Raw genomic sequence first — 12,025 nt, 5'->3', positions numbered from 1 at the left:
GGCAGTGTCACTGGCCCTCATATGTGGGATCCGAACCGGGGCCCTCTGGTGTCCCAAGCGAGTTCTTAACCATCGCGCCACTCGGCCGGCCCCAAGCCAGCTCTTAACCAACCGGCCACTCGGCCGGCCCTCGCCCTCCTTCTTAACCCACCCTTGATACAGACCCCAACTCTGGGGGTGTCCAGCTGGGCAGGGGCTTGTCTTTTGCTGACTCAGGGATAGGGTGGGGGCAAATTCCAGACCAATGGATCCGGCCCCACACCTACCTCTACAGGCAGATAAGACCATGGCTGAGGGGGGAGGCGGAGAGGTGATCCCAAGAGGTGTCAGTCAGCCTGGTTGGACTTCAGTAACTCTCTCCCTGCTGGCTGTCTCCTTTCATCCGGAGGAAGGGCTTGGGGATGGACTCTGGTCTCTGGGGGCTGAATCCAAATTGCCAGCTTGCCAACTTGTCCCAGGTGGCAGGAAAAGTTAGAAGGGGTGGGCCCACTGATAGTTGCTCAATGAATGGGACCCTAGAGGCCAAGTGTGCAGTGTGGGTGGGAAGCCAGAAGGCTGGAGAGCCTGTGAGGCGGCCACAGGAGCCTTCTCCTGCTCCGCTGCTCTGAGGGGGGATCTGAGGCAGCCCTGGCCTGGGGAGAAGGGTCTATTGAGGGGGTCAGTGAGAGAGAGAGTGGGGATACAGGGATAGCATGTGGGTTCAGGGAGGACTAGGTGAATGACAGGGACGGACATGGAAAAGGAGAGGATTGCCGTGACTTCTGAGGCTGCAGAGAAAGAGGGTGAAAAGGGGAGCTCTCCTCCTTCTGTCTGATCCCACTCCAGCCCTGTAAGCCTGCTGCCACAATGACAAAAGGGGAAGACATCTTTCTCCTTGGGGCCTAAAGCAAGTGTGGGGGCAGGAGAAGGGCAAGTTACAGCTGCACTGCCTGACCCCGGCTGCATTTAGGCTGCCCCCATGCTGTCAGCTCCTTGCCCAGGGCCGGGCAGGGATAGACTGGGGACAAGGAGACCTGGAGATCTAGTGTGTGAGGATCTGTACAGGCCTGGGATAGGCAGCCACCTTCCCAGGTCATCTTACTTCTTCCACCCAGATGACTGTCCCTGGCCAGGGAACCTGGGGTGGGTGGCACTCCGGGGAGTAGGGTGGAGGAGCAGAGGGAGGGCTCTATGTTTGGCAGATGTGGTTTGAGAGTGGAGACGCAGACAGATAAGTAAAGAATCTGGGAAAGGCAGTGGTACATGGAGGAGGCTACGCTGTCGACTTTTTCTCATATCCAATTTTCAGGCTGGGCAATTATGGCAAGGGGGGGTTTCCCCCTGGGGAGAAGGGGACAAGAGAGGGGTGCACCTGGTGGCTGCTGAGGGAAGAGGAGGGGTGAGAGGCACTAAAGCCTTCTCCACCCCCGCCCAACGAGGCAAGAGTAAACGAAGGCTCATCCTCCTGCTTTTGTCACTCAGCAGCCCTCCTTCTTTGACCTTGGGACCCGTGTGCTGATATGCAGTGCAAAATGCCTGGGCTTGGCCAGGGTCCAGGCGGGAGAGTTGCCCTATGCACCCTGTGTGGGGATGGGGGTATTTGGAGTAACCTGTCCTCCACGTCCATGTCAGAGAAGTCAAGCTGAGGAGAACCCAGTTTTGTTGGTGGTAGGGGAAGATCAGAGCCTGGTCCATCCACCTCCCTTCACTTTTCCTGCTGACTGGAGAAAATATGGACTTGGACTGGGTTCTGAAGCAAGAGAGGCCACAGTCCTCTGGTCTGGGCTCAGTGGGGGCAGGCGGAGGGCCGGGGCTTTCATTCTCTCTGAATGATTCAGCTCCAATGGCCTGCCTCCCCTCCTACCACGATTCACCCTACGACATCTGCCTTTTGCCAACTCCAGCAGAGTCACCAGGGAGCTTTGCCCAAACTGATTTCTGGGCCTCATCTCTGGCCTACAGAATCTGGGGGGTAGAACTCTGTATTTTGAAGAATCACCCCCAGATAATGCTGTCCCAGACTAAGCTGGAGAACCACAATAAGCAGATTGGAATCATAAAAGGTCACTGCCCCGGGAAGGAAGCAGGAAAGTGTGATTTTCCCCAGACTTGGCCTTCCCCTCCTGACACCCAGCACTGTTGCTTTCCTGTGAGCTGGAATGGGAGGGAGCGTGTCACTGCTGTCCCCCTCCTATGGTGTCCTCAGCCCTCTAGGGCCAAGCACACAGAGGGTGTTTAATGACTGCTGGCTGAGTGAATGAGCACTAGGTTGCATGTGAGAATGGATGCTCTTTGGGTTCAGGCATCCAGGAGAGGCTGGGAGAGGGGGAAGGGAGGACTGCCCGCTGTCTGAGAAGGCAGGAACTTGAGCCTAGGCCTGGCGCTCCCCAACATGGAAACAGATGCAGAGGGGCAGCGGGACTTTGAAACAGAAAACCCAACATGCTCAGGCCTAGGTGAACTTGGCGGTGATCCTTAGGGCAAAACTGTCCCCACTCTAAGGTTCACAGCCCTTCCTGCTAAAGGGCTGAGGGTCCCAGGTTTCCCTGCATTAGAAGGTGGGAGGCCAGTGAGACAATGGAAAGAGTTCTGGGTTCTGGGCCACCCTGGGTGATGTGCTTGGGCATGTCACCACCTCTTTCCAGGCCTCAGTTTTGCAGTCTGATATCATCACTGATGCCTGATTTTCAGTTGTCATTCCTTTTCCCTCCCAGGTAATAGAAAGGGAGGGATTTGAGATGGAAAGAGGGAGGTTTCCAGCTATGATCATCTAACAGCACTGTAAGAGGTGGGTCCATCCTATGGGTGGGGCTTTTCCAGAGAGATCCAGGGCCCGAGCAGAGGAAAAAGTGGTTCTGCCAGGGATGCCCAAAGTGTCAGAGATCGACGGAGAAAACAGGGATACGTTCTGCTGAGAAAGGATGTGTAGTGAGGTTGAAGGCTATCCCTGCTGGGTGGGATGTGTCTGGTGCAGGGTGGCTGAATTCTGAGCTGGACAGGAGGGAGACATGATTAGAGCTCCGTATCTGTCTGCCTGTTTCTGGACCCATGGTCCCCACAAACCCAGGAGTTCACATCAACCCCCTTCACCTCTGCCCAGTCACCTTCTCTACGCTTGACATTAACTAAACATGGCAAAGGGCCCCAGCACCAGGCATGGCACAGAACCAGCACTTCATGTTTGCTAAATGAATTAATGCAAAATGAGGATGACGCAGAAAAAGAAAACAATTGCTGGGAACTTCTAGCCTGGCTGTGAAGGGGACAAAGCTCTAAAGAAGTTCCCTGTCTGGCTCAAACAGGGTGTGCCGGGGCCCTGTCCAGGACCTGATGCTTCCCTGTCTTGCATCACTCCCCACCTGCCCCACCCATCAAGTCCTCACCTGATGGTCTGATTGTGAGGAAGACGATGGCAGCTGAGGATGGACTAAGTCACAGACAGCCTTGGGCAGACCTTTGGCCTTGGGGATTCCTGCCTTCCCTCCCCACCAGCTTTTGGGCTGTCTGTTTGCACAGTGGCCTCTGCTAGCGGACGTCCCCTTTCCCCCACCACCCTATCCCCCATAGGTGTAGCATGTGGGCATGTCTGGGGTTGGGGAGGCAGGTAATGACCTCCAAATCGGAATGAACAGGGCAGGAGGTAGGAGGGAAGGAACGAACATGTATTGAGCAATTGCTGTATGCCAGGCACATTGCTTGTATGACTTCACTTATGCTTACAACCTTTGTGGAGTATGCATTACCCCCATTTCATTGAGCACACTCCATTCAAATGAGGACCATGTTTATCTTGTTCAATACTCAATGCACAGATTCAGGACTTCTTGAATGAATGAATGAGTGAGTGAGTGAATGAATGAATGAAAGAAAAATGCTTAAGGGGCTTAGTGTTTATGAGGAGAGCGAACCATGTGAACACCTGCATGTGGAACAGAGTGTGGAAGTTTCTCTAAGGGAAGGATGTGGGAGAACAAATAGAAAGGAGAGAGATGCAGTCTGCTTGGCCAGTGGACAGGAAGAATTTTTGGAGGAGGAGTTGTTTGAGCTGAGTCCTGGAGAAATAACAGAAATTTTTCATGTGACTAGATGGGGTGAGAAGGACCCCCAGGCAGAGGAAACTGCCTAGGGAAAGACCCAGAAGTGTGAGTTGCGTGATGCATTTGGGGAACTGCTGGTAGCATCTACGCGCACTTGTGTCTGTCTGGGCTAGAGGGCGGGGATCAGAGGGTGCTGCTAGAAGTGAGGTTGGAGCAGAGGGCAGAAGCCAGATCCAGGGGCTGAGGGGGAGGGGTTGCTCATGTGCCAGCCAAGGGTTGGAACTGTCTCCTGAGGACTGTAGGGGTCACTGTAGGTTTCTTCTGTAGGTTTAAAGCTGGGAGAGATGGGATTAGATTTAGGTTTCAGGAAGATCACTCAGGCAGCGATGGGATGGGTGGACGAGCAGTGCGGGATGGAGAGAACAGGCTGGTGGCTGGGGAACCACCAGGCAAGGCAAGGCTGTGCCCATGGGGTTGGGGCAGCAGACACAGATGTCTAAGACGTATGCTTGGCAGAACTCCCTGAGAGTCTAATGGCACCTGATGGTGTCAGGATCTCTCCGGGGATTTTGGTCTGGATGGGCTCATAGGTTTAGGAAGATGGAGGCACAGCATGTTCAAAAAAGGCTAACGAAGTGTTGGACACTGTTAGCACCATCCCACCTGGAACAAAGCCATGTCAGCCTGGGTGGGGCCTGGTGCATTGTGGGTGTCTGGGGATGTGTGTGGATTGACAGGGTGGAGCTGGAGAAGATGCAGCAGCTGAGGTCCTGGTAGGTGGTCAGGCCTTTCTCATCTGGAAGGAAGGAGGCGAAGGGGAGATGTGGCAGGACTCTTAGAAAACCAATAGGCCATTGCCAAGGACTCTGTACAAAGCTTCAAATTGGGAAAACTTAATCGAGTGAAAAGAATCTGTCCTTCACAGGCTGGTTGTGACTTCCTAGAGGAAGTGTGGCCTCAAAACACACCTAGAGGTCTGGAAAATTCCTGGCTGACAGGCCATGAAGGGGCAGGAGGGGAGGGTACTGGAGCTCCAGTGGCCCCAGAGATGTCCTGACACCTCTGACACCTCAGATGCCATCAGACTCTCAGGGAGTCCTGCCAAGCATACGTCTTAGACATCTGTGTCTGCTGCCCCAAACCCATGGGCACAGCCTTGCCTTGCCTGGTGGTTCCCCAGCCACCAGCCTGTTCTCTCCATCCCGCACTGCTCGTCCACCCATCCCATCGCTGCCTGAGTGATCTTCCTGAAACCTAAATCTAGTCTCTCTGCTTCAAACCTACAGAAACCTAGAGTGACCCCCACAGTCCTCAGCTAGAGCAATAAACAAAGCAGATGCAGGGCCTGCCCGCATGGAGCTCACGCTCTGGTGTACACACCTGGACCTGTAGGCCTCCTAGCTTGTGGGTGCAGTCCAGGTCTTCTTGGGCGCAGGAGGGTGGGTGACTTCAGCGAGTCCCTGTGTGTGCCCCCTGCAGGTGTTCTCCGTGGCGCCCCCGTTTGAGGTGAACGGACTTCCGCGAGCTGTGCCTCTGAGCCTGCCCTACCAGGACTTCAAGAAAGACCTGTCCGATTACCGTGAGCGGGCTCTGCTCCTCAACAGGGTCCGGAGGGTGGGCTTCTCGCACATGCTGCTCACCGCCCCCCAGGTCCCACGGGCTCCTGTGCAGCCTCAAGCTAATGGGAAGGAGGAGGAGGAGGACGACGACGAGGAAGAAGACGAAGAGGAGGAAGAGGAGGAGGAGGAAGAGGAAGAAGAGGAGGAAGAAGAGGAGGAGGAGGAGGAGGAGGAGGAGGAAGAGGAGGACGAGGAAGCAGTGGCCCTGGGGGAGGCGCTGGAGCCTCGCAGTGGCTCCAGCAGTGAGGGGAGCGAGAGGAGCACTGACCGGAGTCAAGAGGGTGCGCCGTCCACGCTGCTGGCTGATGATCAGAAGGAGTCCAGGGGCCGGGCCTCCATGGCTGACGGGGACCTGGAGCCTGAGGAGGGTTCCAAAACGCTGGTGCTCGTCTCCCCTGGCGACATGAAGAAGTCGCCCGTCACTGCCGACCTGGCCCCCGACCCTGACCTGGGCACCCTGGCTGCCCTCACGCCTCAGCACGAGCGGCCCCAGCCCACGGGCAGCCAGCTGGACGTGTCTGAGCCAGGCACCCTGTCCTCCATCCTCAAGTCTGAGCCTAAGCCCTCTGGGCCTGGGACAGGGCTGGGGGCGGGGGCAGTGCCCACAGGGGCAGGGGGAGTGGCAGTCACCTCCTCACCCTTCACCAAAGTCGAGAGGACCTTTGTGCACATTGCTGAGAAAACCCACCTCAACGTCATGTCTTCTGGTGGACAAGCCTCGCGGTCTGAGGAGCTCAGCTCTGGGGGCGAGCTGGGCCTGGAGGTACCCTCTGATGGGAGGGCTGTGGAGGAGGGAACCTCCGTACTCATGGAGAACGGCATTGCGCAGTCAGGGCTGGAGAGCTGTGCCCTGTCTGGCCCCCCTGGGGACACTCCCTTGGAGGCGGCCATGGACTCACTGCCCAATGGCCCAGCACTTGCCGACGGGCCAGCCCCAGTGTCCCTGCCGGAACCAGGCCCCGAAAAACTGGCCACCATCTCCCCTAGCCACCGTGCCATGCCAGGTCCTCGCCCTAGGAGCCGCATCCCTGTCCTGCTGTCTGAGGAGGACACGGGCTCTGAGCCCTCCGGTTCACTGTCGGCCAAAGAGCGGTGGAGCAAGAGGGCGAGGCCACAGCAAGACCTGGCGCGGCTGGTGATGGAGAAGAGGCAGGGCCGCCTGCTACTGCGGCTGGCCTCCGGGGCCTCGTCCTCCTCCAGTGAGGAGCAACGGCGTGCCTCTGAGACGCTCTCAGGCACAGGCTCCGAGGAGGACACGCCCGCCTCTGAGCCCAATGTCTCCAGGAAGGCCGGGCGGGCAGCTACCACCAGGAGTCGGATTCCCCGCCCCATCAGCGTCCGCATGCCCATGCCTGCCCCCGCCCAGCAGCCCCCCGGCAGACCCCATGGCACGACCCCGGCATCTGACACAGCCATCACCAGCAGGTGAGAAACCACGGCCATTCCCAGGGTGAGCAGAGGGGGACCACAGAAGGCCTCCACCAGCAGGGGCTTCCCCAGAGCCAAGGTCAGGGGCTACTGAAGATTCAAGGATTCTCAGCGACACCTCCTGTCCACCACCTCTGACTCAGGTCCCGGCCCTGTCCCTGGGCTCATGGGAGTGGCTACAGTGAGCATGTCTGGAGGGGTGCCAGGGAGGCCAGGTTTGGGAAAGGTTGATGGCCGGTGGGGCCTACACACAGCCTCTAGTGTGCCATGGGGCATTTGAAGCCGAAGGATAAGCCCAGAATAGTTGGGAGAAAACGTTATTCGTATTAATATAAATGTGGGTATACTAGCATGTAAAATCCACGAGAATTTGAAAGGTGAAGTAGACATCAAAGAAAGCCTGCAGCCATCTCTTCCAGTAGGTAGCAGCCTAAGAGCATGGGGCCCCTAGAGGTCCTGCCCTGGAGGATGGAGCAACAGTCCTCAGTTTTTCTGTCTGTGTGGTGGTCTTCCTCAGTCTCAGCCAGCGCTGAGGATGCAAGACTCTAAGGCTCAGTGCCCGGGGAGATTCTGAAAATGTCTCTTTTTTTATTTCTTTGCCTTCTTCTTTTCTCTTGCCCTCCCCTCCTCCCGCAGGCTCCAGCTGCAGAAGCCCCCAGGGTCCACCATAGCTGCTGACCTCCGCCCCAGACAGCCCGCTGGCCGTGGCCTGGCCCCAGGACGAGCCCAAGCCAGCACCAGGCCCTCAGCCCCGCGCAATCCGGGCCTCCCCGCCTCCGCTGCGCGCAATCCCAGCGCGTCCCCCCGGAGTCAGTCCCTGTCCCGCAAAGAGAGCCCTTCACCCTCACACCAGGCCCGGCCCGGGGCCCCCCCACCCCAGGGCGCCCCGCAGACCCGGGCCCAACCTGACGGCACCCCCTCCCCGGGGGGCCCCAAGAAAGGACCCAAAGGGAAACTCCAGACTCAGCGCGCAGCAACCAAAGGCCGGGCAGGTGTCGCGGAGGGCCGAGCCGGGGCCAGATAATGACGCGCGCGGCTCTCCGCGGCCCCCCACCTTCACCCCGGCCCCCGACCCGCAGCCGGCCATACTGGACCAGCTCCCAGCACAGCCTTACGCGCCTGACGCGCGCCACCCGCGGCCCCAGCTTCCCGCCTGCACCCGCGACTGCGCGCGCCAGCACCTGCCGCGCCCGCCCGTCTGCCCGGCAAGACCCGATCGGTGGCAGGCGCCGCGCCGCGGGGGTAACGCCCGCCTCGCCTAACTTACCCCGTTACATCACACTCCCTGCCATCCTTCAGGTGGGGCAGGCTCACCCTCCGCCCCGGGAAGGCTCAGTCACTCTTCACCGAGGACCCCATTAATGGAGACGCCCCGCTCACACACCAGGCCTCTGCAGCTCTCCACGCGCCCCCCTCACCTGTGCTTACACCTCTTAACAGCGCCTTTCCCTTCTCCTGACCCTCTTCCAGCCAAAGCCTCCCCACCCCCTTTTTTCAAAAAGGCAGCCTCAAATTCTGGAAGTGGAGGTTCCACCCTCCTCTGGGGGCCGAGCCCACAGTCTCCTGGTAAGGACCTCTTCTCAGTGGCCAGACTGAGGTTGGGGAGGTGGGACCTTGGGGCCACTGGTCTACTCAGGTGTGAGGGGACAGGTCTGGTCTGTCCCAAAGTCTGCTCCATCCTGGACATCCCTGTGGGAGGCAGTGAGCAGGTGATGAGGGCTGTTCCCCTGCACCTCTAAAGTGCAAAGACCCCCTCTCCCTAAATTTGGTTGGGGTCTCAGTGGGAACCACAGAGTGTATGGGCTGCCTTCCTGGCAAGTGTTTCCCAGTGGGAGGTTGGAGAGGGGGACCTTAAAAAGTTTTCACCTGTCCCTTGGCCCCTTGATCTAATGCTCAGGACCCCTCACCATCAGGAATTCCTTATTGCCATCTAACCTCAATTCTGCCTACTGCAGTTTCAGCCAACTCCCTTCTCCTCCTGCGTTCAGTGGAGGTGGAGAATGGCTGGTTATCATCTTTTCTACCCAGCCCTTTAGAGATTCAGGGAGTCAGTTCTGGCCAGGTCACCCCCGCTGTCCTCTTGGCTGTGAGGAGTGGGCTGGATCAGACCATCATCTCCCTCAATGGGCAGAGAGAGCAGAAACATGCAGACAGACAGCTGGCCCCTGGACTCGAGGCAGAAAGGCTCTTCTAACTTCCAAGTTGTACGCTTGTGATTGGTCCAGCCGAAATCCCCTCCTCCCCCAGCTCACCCTTCAGCTTGTCCCCTCTTTCCTAACCCCAAACTGTGCAGCCAAGCTGTCCCTGTCGAGGTTGAGGACTGTACTGCTCCGTGAATGGATATGGGGCGTCCTCCTGGGTCGCTCCTTCATAGCTCATCCCAGCTCATCACGAGCTTCAACTGCCTACGTCTGGGCCAAGCAGTACACTGGCTGTAGAAGGGACAGCCAACCCTGCCTATCTGGGACAGGTCCCCTGCAGGCCTCCTCCATCTTTGGCACCCACAGCCTCTGTCCCCTGGCCTGGATCTTCTGTTCTTCTTTGGGTCATGGAGAGCAAGGCAAGATAACCAGGGGAAGAGGAAGAAAGGCCCCAGCATGCCCCAGTGGGCTGGCAGCTCCAGCCACCATCACTTAGAAGGATGCCCACGAGGAAGTTGGCCCCGGGAGCACCCTGGTGGTGCCAGCTGAAACCCCTTATGGAGAGTCAGCAGGCTTGGGCAACTGCTTCCATGCCAAGGTGGTGGTGTCTCTGCAGACCAGCCTTGGGGAGGACTCCAGGGTGGACAGCCTTTGAGGTCCACCCCATGCTGATGCAGAAGCTCCCAGAACACTCAGGAAACCTCTCTGGACAGAGCCCTCTTTGTCAAGCTGAGACCCTCCCAAGGCCTCTACTGCCCCCTGGGTCCAGCAGAGGGGGTGGAGGAGGGCCACTCTCTCCCACCTAGAGTTTCTCTGAATGACAATCAGCTCCTGCCAGGTGGAGACCCAGGCCTGACCCCTGGTACCCAGGCCCTGGGCCTGCTCCTTGCCACCAACCGAACCGTGAATGTAGGGCCCCCAGCCTCACTCCTGCCCCAGGACCAGCAAAACCCTGGTTTGGTGTTGGGAGGAAAAGGGCATGGCCTGAGAGAGCCCCAGGCCCATCCCACCTCCCAGCTTCACCCAGCACTGGAGCTGGGCAGAGATGCAAAACCCTGTCTGTCCTTGGGAAACCAGATCTCCCCAGGGCTCCCAACTGACCTCAGGCCTCTGCATCATTGAATATCACCCACCGAGGTTGGGGGAGGCTGGGCAGGGGCAAGTGTGGGAGGGGGCTAGGCCACTGACTCTGCTCCTCTCTCCAGGAAGGACCCAGGGCAGAGGAAACCACACCTCCTAGTGCCCCCTATCCCCCCCCAGCTGCAGCTTCTTCCCCCTTGAGCACCCATCTCCCCCACCAAGCCCTGGGGTCCTAAGCCTCTTCTCTATAACAGAGTGTGACACCACTACCACCACTGCACCCCTCCAGCGCTTTCTCATCATGAGCTCAGCCTGTGTCACTGGCTCAGATACAGGGCTGCTCACCCCAGAACAGAACACGCCTTCCCTCCCCAGCTGCACAGGGCACCAAGAGGGTGCAGGGGAGGGGCTGGGCCCCAGGCCCTTGGACTCCCGCCTCCCCAGCTCCTCACAGGGGCCTGGCTTGCTCAGTCTTCTCAGCTCCAGGGACCAGCCCTGGTGGGCATGGGGTGGGGGGCAGGGACGTGCCCTCCCCCTCCCCCGGGGAAGCCACTGAAGAATGTTTACATGCCAAACAGAATGTAACACCCTCCCCCACCCAGTCCCAGTCACTGCATGGCCTCCGCCCACTCTGTACCCTGTCCACCCCCAGCCCGACACCCTGGAAGCCGCTGTCATGATTAGATCGGGTCTCAGAAGGGAAGTAGCCATCACACCATTAAAAAGCCTGTGGACCTTTCTTTCTGTTGGCTTGGACTGTTCTTCCTTCCGGGGAGAGGGCGGAGCCCAGGCCCTGAGGCTCGGGGTGCGCAAGAGAGAAGAGCACAGGTTGGTGGGCAAGTGGGGAGGGCCTGTCACGGAGACAGATTGTTTCTACAGACCAGGAAATGGAAGCTCGGGAGGACGCAGGTAACTTGCCCAGGGTCACACCTGTGGAAGGGGACTGCCCTACGGTCAGACGGCAAAGCTTGCTGTCCATCAGCTTCATTGGCTGCCTCTCCCAAGGGCCAGAGATTCTAAGTCTAGCTTTGCGCAGAGAGGAAGGGAGGAAGAATTTTCATTGCCCAGAAGTTACCAGACAAAAAGTGAGAATGTTTGGAAAACCATACTGTATAAGCAGTTCACAGGCAAGGAAGAACAATGGCTATTACTCTAGCAAAATCTGTAAATATCACAAATGAACATAGCCTATGCTCCAGCATCTCTACTTCTAGGAGGTATCCTATGTATATACTTGTACAGTCACAAAATTGTGAGGGTAAAATTATTCATTGCAGTATTCTTTTAGAGCTTCACAAAGCTGCATCTGCAATTCTGAAGCCCAAAGTTCTGAAAACTAGGAGGTTTTCCATTTGATGGGCACAGACTCATTTGGTATCAAAACCTGACAAGACCATTTATAGCCTTTATTAATTCCACTTATCATACATGTTTGCAATGGAAATATTAATGTGTTTCCTTACGGGGTGCTGCCTTAGACCCTATTAGGGTATATCATAATGTATGGAATAGGCACTGAATTGCCTTTAAATATAAATATGAAGGCCGGCCAAGTGGCGCGATGGTTAAGAACTCGCTTGGGATGCCGGAGGGCCCCGGTTTGGATCCCACATGTGAGGGCCAGTGACGCTGCCCTCCACAGCTAAGATGCTGAACGGCAGTTCAACCTGGAGCTGGGCTGCTGTGAGTCGCCGGCCACGGCGTAGGCTGCAGCCCCTGCTGCAGTGGGTTGCCATGGGCT

The 12,025-nt window shown here is 57.7% G+C and overlaps 1 protein-coding gene across 1 annotated transcript in view; it reads left to right on the top strand.

Annotated features, from left to right (window-relative positions):
• TTBK1 (tau tubulin kinase 1) overlaps positions 1–11,023 on the top strand; it is a 39,116-nt gene extending 28,093 nt beyond the window's left edge. Inside the window, exons 13-14 of the mRNA XM_019642776.1 lie at positions 5,496–7,060; positions 7,700–11,023. Of these exons, the coding sequence (XP_019498321.1) occupies positions 5,496–7,060; positions 7,700–8,087 (1,953 nt within the window). The 3' untranslated portion in view covers positions 8,088–11,023. The remainder of the gene's footprint in view (positions 1–5,495; positions 7,061–7,699) is intronic.
• The last annotated feature ends 1,002 nt before the right edge of the window (positions 11,024–12,025 follow it).

The sequence above is a fragment of the Hipposideros armiger genome, unplaced genomic scaffold (assembly GCF_001890085.2).
Source record: "Hipposideros armiger isolate ML-2016 unplaced genomic scaffold, ASM189008v1 scaffold_72, whole genome shotgun sequence".
Taxonomy (NCBI): domain Eukaryota; kingdom Metazoa; phylum Chordata; class Mammalia; order Chiroptera; family Hipposideridae; genus Hipposideros; species Hipposideros armiger.
Note: the sequence above shows the minus strand (reverse complement) of the source record. Positions and strands in the feature narration are given on the sequence as shown.